This window comes from Callospermophilus lateralis, chromosome 18, assembly GCF_048772815.1.
Source record: "Callospermophilus lateralis isolate mCalLat2 chromosome 18, mCalLat2.hap1, whole genome shotgun sequence".
Taxonomy (NCBI): Eukaryota; Metazoa; Chordata; class Mammalia; order Rodentia; family Sciuridae; genus Callospermophilus; species Callospermophilus lateralis.
The window spans coordinates 284,342-290,100 of NC_135322.1; the positions used below are offsets into that span (position 1 = coordinate 284,342).

Below are 5,759 nucleotides of genomic sequence, written 5' to 3' on the forward strand. Positions count from 1 at the left end.
CCCTAGACCAGTCCCATGGTCCCTTCCAGCCTCTGACAGGGGCTACATTAACTGGAACCCTATTCACATGGGGATTTGAAAATAAAAAATGTTCACTATTGAAACTAGTTTCTTTGTTGAACAAATTCCTACTTGTGCCTACCAGCTCACTGGATAGGAAAGTGTACACTAGTCTATCTAGCATAGCCCCTAGTAATAAGTCTCTAATCACACCTTTCACATCATCCATTAGAGCTAAGCAGGATATACAACTAATTCCTTTCCAGGTGGGATTAGGAATAACTGCTGGAGTGGGTACAGAGATAGGAAAACAATCTTCTCCCCTCTCCTATTTTCAGGTTTTGTCTGAAGATCTAATAGCCTCAGGGGCAGAGTGGCAAAGGCCTGCAGGACAAGGAGGGGGAGCCAGCCTGGGCTCAGGAGGAGAGTGGTGGAGGTGCATGTGTGCATGGTGTTGCACAGGATAAGTGCACTCCAGCACTTCCCGTGTCCTAAAGCCTTTGGATTCTCCTCATTACACCACAGCAGCTCATTGAATTTGGGCCACCATGGAGTCCAGTTATCAGCCAGACTACTAAACAAACTTGATCTTCAAGCTGCAAGAGCTAACAACTGTGTCTCGTCTTGTAAGTTATCCCATATGAATCAAGAGGATCCAGGGATGGAAACTGATGCACACCTGCAACTCCAGCTACATGGGAGCTGAGGTGGAAAAGTCACAAGTTCAAGGCCAGCCTCAGCAACTTAGCAAGACTTGGTCTCAAAATAAAAACAGCTGGGGGTGGGGAGTGTATCACAATGGTAGTGCTTGCCTAGCATGTTCAAGGTCCTAAGTTCACTCCCCAGAACTGGGAGGGAAATAATAGTTGATCCTGGCTCTTATGGCTTGAATACGAGGCATCCCCCAAAAGCCTCTGTGTAGGAATACTCAGAAGCAAAGTGACAAATTATGAGAGCGGCAGCCTAATGACAAGCTGATTAACGGGCCCATGTTGTATCCCGTCTTCTTTGGTAAATACCCTTAGATGTCACATTTATTCCCCAGTTTATGCTAATTACAGGAGTGAGGCTTTGCAGCTCTACTGAGGTGTGATTGGGGTCCTCCAGAGTCAGCTTTTACACTCATCTCCCCAGAGCACCAGGCTCAGCAGAGGTCTCGGGGGTGGAGGGGCGGGCTGTAGGTCATGGGCCCTCACAGGGCACCTACCATGGGTGGCCTACATGACAGTAGGCTAGTTACTGGGGAACTTGGGCAACCTAGGTAGTGTCCACAGCTGTGTCACCCGCAGAGGCTGGGTGTCCTGGGTAACAGGTGGGACTTGATGGCTTCCAGACAACCCACGTAACTCACAGGGTCCCCCACCTCTGGGTCACTGTGGGGTGTGGCTCATGAGGGCAGGAGAGGACTCCACATTTCTTCCCAGAAAAGGACCCTAGTGCTGTGCCTATCGACCACCAGTTATCCATTAATAGTACTATTGCTCAAGCCATGGTGGCTCCTGTAAGGTTCATCCTTGTCCCCAGTCCCAAAGCCTCTGTCCCTGCCTTTTGGGAAAGACAAACAAGGGAAGAGGTCAGTGCCCCAAGCCACCTGCCACTACATACAACACCAACACTCGAAGGCAGTAGAGTGCAGGGTCACCACCATGTCTGTGCTGGTGGCCTTCCTGCTGCTCTGGGGTAAGGTGTTGGGGTCTGGGCTACCCTGGGACAGGGCTATGTGAATGGAGCATCATGGGTGCTGTCTCTACAGGTCTCACCCTGGACCCAGCAACCAAGGCAGCCGTGGGTAAGTGCAGGGCTGGGGCCTGGGGGACACTGGGCCCCCGAACTGTGGGGAGCCCCTGTCCTCCAGCACCAAGTTGACCTAACGTCCCCTGCCCCAGTATTTGAGACCAAACCCAGCCTGTGGGCAGAGCCAGAATCGCTGCTGGAACCCTGGGCCAACGTGACCCTGAGGTGCCAGGCCTGCCTGGCCACCCTGGGCTTCCAGCTGCTCAAGGATGGGGTGATCCAGGAGCTTGTGCACCTGAGTACACCCACCATGGAGCACCAGTTCCTGCTGGGAGCAGTGACCAGTGACAACCAGGGCCTCTACCGCTGCCGCTCAAGGTTTAGGGATGGACGATGGACCGCACTGAGCAACCTCCTGGAAGTCACAGGGACAGGTGTGCAGGGCTGAGGATGGAGTCCAGGAGGCAGTGGGGTGGAAGCTGATGGGCAGTCTCCCTGCAAGTCACCTGGCTTCTGAACCTGCTTCCCATCTCTCCAGCGGGGAGGATGTTTGTACCCTCCCCAGAGGGCTAAGAATAAATGACTGAATCCCCAGAGAGTGCTCAGGGCAAGTCCCTCCATGCTTGCTCTTGCCTCCCTTAAAAATATGCTCCACCTATCTGGGTCCCTCCCATTTTCAGAGTATGGGGTCCCGGTCCAGGTGAGCCACCCGGGTCCAAGTCATGCAGAACCACTCACCCACCCTGCCTCTTCCACAGAGCCCTTGCCCCCACCTTGGCTCTCCCCGGAGCCGGTGCCCTGGATCACACCCGGCCTGAACACCACTCTGCTGTGTCACGGGGGGCTGTTGGGTGTCACCTTCCTGCTGAGGCGGGAAGGCGACCATGAATTTTTGGAGGTGGCTGAGGCCGGGAAGGGCAGAGAGGTCACTTTCCCAGTCCATCGGGCCGGCAATTACAGCTGCAGCTACCGGACCCACGCCGCAGGTGACCCCTCTGAGCCCAGCGCCACTGTGAGCATCGAGGAGATGAGTGAGTGTTGGCCCCAACACTGGGACCCCGCGCGGGGCGTGGGAAGGCTGCCGGGCAGACTGGCGCCACGCAGCGACCTCTCTGCCTCGCAGCCACGCCGCCGCCGCCAAGTTTAAAAGCCCAGTTCCCCGAGGTCCTGCGCCCCGGGGACCGCGCGACCCTCATCTGCGTGGCGCCCCTGGGCGGCGTCCACTTCCAGCTGCGGCGGCGCGGAGAGGAGTTGCTGGTCCCCAGGAGCAGCACCAGCTCGGACCGCGTCTTCTTCCACCTGACCGCGGCGGACACGTGGGACAGCGGCCCCTACACCTGCCGCTACCGGCTGCGCTCCGAGGAAGCCGCCTGGTCCGCGGACAGCGCGCCCACGGAGCTCGTGTGGAGCGACCGTGAGTCAGGCGCCCGGCAGGGGCGTGGGCGGCGGCGCAGGTGGCCCTGCGGAAGCGCGGTCCGTCCACCGGCCGGGGATGGTCCACGCCGCAACCTCCAGGCCCCGCAGGGAATGACCGGGTCAGGCGGCGGGTGTGGCAGGAGCCATCTGTCCCGGGGCCAGGGAGGGCGGCGGGCGGCGGGCAGGCTCGCTGAGGCTCACCCCGGGGGCACTGGGCCGCGAGCCCCGCGTGAGCGAGTTCGTGGGCGCCGCAGACCCCGCGGGGCCAGCCCCCGACCAGGGCCGTCGGGCCCCGGCGCCAGGCCGCCTCTGGGAGCCGGAGTTCCTGGACTGGGAAGCGCTGTGCGCTGGGGCCGCGGTCCTCCGCGCGGCGGGATGTCTCTAGCGGGAGCTGGGTCCGGCCCAGGCCCAGCCGCCCTGGGCCAGGTCAGCCTCCTCCTCTTCCACAGAGACGCTGCCCGCGCCGGTGCTCGTGGTGGAGCCCGAGGGCCCAGGCCCTGCGACCGGCTCGCTCGTGCGGCTGCGGTGCCGCGCGCCCCGGGCTGGGCTGCGCTTCGCGCTGAACCGCGAGGGCGCGGGCGGGCAGCGCCTGAGGGGCCTGCTGAGCCCCGCGGGGCCAGAGGCGGTCTTCGAGCTGCCGGAGGTGTCAGCCGCGGACACGGCCAACTACAGCTGCATCTACGTGGACCCGACGCCGCCCTTCGCGGGCTCGGCCCCCAGCGCGCCTCTGGAACTGCGCGTAGACGGTGAGCGGGCGCGGGAAGGGCGTCCCGGGACGCTCCGTCTCCCTCCTGGGCGGGTCCCGCAGCGCCTCCCGCCGTGGGCCCCAGGGGGTGCTTGACCAGGGCCTGGGGCCAGAGCCAGGTGTGCTATTCAAAGCCCTCTTCGGGGCCGCGCCTCCGCAGGCGGGGTCCAGGGGTGATTCTCCCGAGCTCCGGGCTCCACCCCGTACCCCTCATAGAGGCACCTGGGGAGGAGGCGGGCCAGAGGCCGCGCCCTGCCGCCTGACCCTGGGGCCGCACACCGCGGAGAACGCCATTTCCTGGATGGCTTCTTCCCTTCCATGACGCTGGGGGTCCCCACGAAACCTCGGGGCAGGCCGGGCCTGGGGTCCCGTCGTCCTGGCGGACGTGTCGCAGAGGCGAGGTACAGACGCGACAGCGCGACGGCTGGGTCGCGGGGCAGGGAGTGGAGAGGCAGACCCGCGGCCCGGGCCTCACTGCTCACGGCGCGCAGGGCTGCTTCCCCGGCCGCGGCTCCGAGCCCTGTGGAGCGGGCGGGTGCCCGCGGGCCGCGACGCCGTCCTGCGCTGCGAGAGCCACGTGCCCGACGTCGCCTTCGAACTGCTGCGCGCGGGCGAGGAGGAGCCCTCGGCCAGGTTCCGCACGGCGGGCGACTCGGCCGACCTGGTGCTGGAATTCGTGGGGCCCCAGCACGCGGGCAACTACAGCTGCCGCTACCACCCCTGGGGGGCCGGCTCCTTCCCGTCGGGGCTCAGCGACCCGGTGGAGCTCCTGGTGGCGGGTAAGCCCCGGGCATGGGGCCCGCGGGGCACCCGAGGGGGCGAGGCGGGCCACCTACCGCGCCCCCTCCTTCCCCAGGGGTGTCCCGGGCAGGGGCCCAGGCCTGGCTCCCGGCTCACTCTCGGTCTTACTGCCTAGGACGCTGACTCGGCTCTGCGCCCACGTAGGTCTGCAGCCCTCCTGCTGCGGCTGGAGGCCACACCCGGGAGGCTGGCAGCCTGTCCTCATTTCTCCTAGAAGTTAATAAATGTCAGGAAAGTTTGAAACGTGTCTTTGCCAATAGGTTCAGGGAGCTGTTCTTTCAGAATTGAGATCTGTGTTCTGAAAAGTGCATGGGCTCTGGATTGGATCCTGAGGGTGGAGGACTAATTCTGGGTCCACACTTCCCAAAGTCCCTCTTTTCTTTCTCTTTCTTCTAATATTTATTTTTAGTTGTAGTTGGACACCATATCTTTGTTTATTTTTATGTGATGCTGAGGGTCGAACCCAGGGCCTCGCGCCTGCTAGGCGAGCGCTCTACCGCTGAGCCACAACCCCGGCCCCCCCAAATCCCTTTCTTCCGCCTCCTCCACCAAGCTGCCCCCTCTTCCCCAGGCACCTCTGCACCGCCTGGCAGGTAGCCTTCTCCAGACCTCCCAACCCTGCTTTGACAGGGGCAGTCCCCACACCAGGCTGCATTCTGTGGTCTCCTCTTCCAAGTCTGATGGTGGTCCTGGATGGTGGCAGGCCTGCCACATCGGAGCCCCATCAGAGCTGTGTCAGCCGCTGGATTTTGGTCTTCCGCTCTCCCACAGCTCTGACAACCCCCGGGACCACTGCATGGTCCCTGCCTAGAGCTGGTTGGTGAGGTCCTGGCACACAGTAGGTGCGTTAGCACCATTAAGTAATGATAAAGTGTTCCGCGACGTCTATAAATGACTACGTCTTCCATGAATGATGTGAGCTCTTTCTCTAGCTAGGGCTTTACATATATATATGAGAGATGGAACCCTGGAGTGCTTAACCATTGAGCTACATCCTAGCCTCAAGTAAAAACTAAACTATTTTACTTAAAGTCAGAGTCTGGATAAGTTGCTGAGGCTGGCT

The 5,759-nt window shown here is 61.6% G+C and overlaps 1 protein-coding gene across 1 annotated transcript; it reads left to right on the forward strand.

The window, feature by feature from the left end:
* Window positions 1-1,646: 1,646 nt before the first annotated feature.
* On the forward strand, window positions 1,647-5,507 carry A1bg (alpha-1-B glycoprotein). The gene is made up of 8 exons (XM_076839202.1): window positions 1,647-1,680; window positions 1,754-1,789; window positions 1,887-2,168; window positions 2,493-2,765; window positions 2,858-3,148; window positions 3,600-3,896; window positions 4,387-4,674; window positions 5,290-5,507. Exons 1-8 carry the CDS (start codon window positions 1,647-1,649, stop codon window positions 5,505-5,507), a joined length of 1,719 nt encoding a protein of 572 aa, XP_076695317.1.
* Window positions 5,508-5,759: the final 252 nt, after the last annotated feature.

Coding starts and splice junctions, on each gene's coding strand:
- A1bg (XM_076839202.1), top strand. CDS start 1,647: ATGTCTGTGCTGGTGGCCTTCCTGCTGCTCTGGG. Junction 1,790..1,886: donor AGCAACCAAGGCAGCCGTGG/GTAAGTGCAGGG, acceptor CCCCTGCCCCAG/TATTTGAGACCAAACCCAGC. Junction 2,169..2,492: donor CCTGGAAGTCACAGGGACAG/GTGTGCAGGGCT, acceptor CCTCTTCCACAG/AGCCCTTGCCCCCACCTTGG.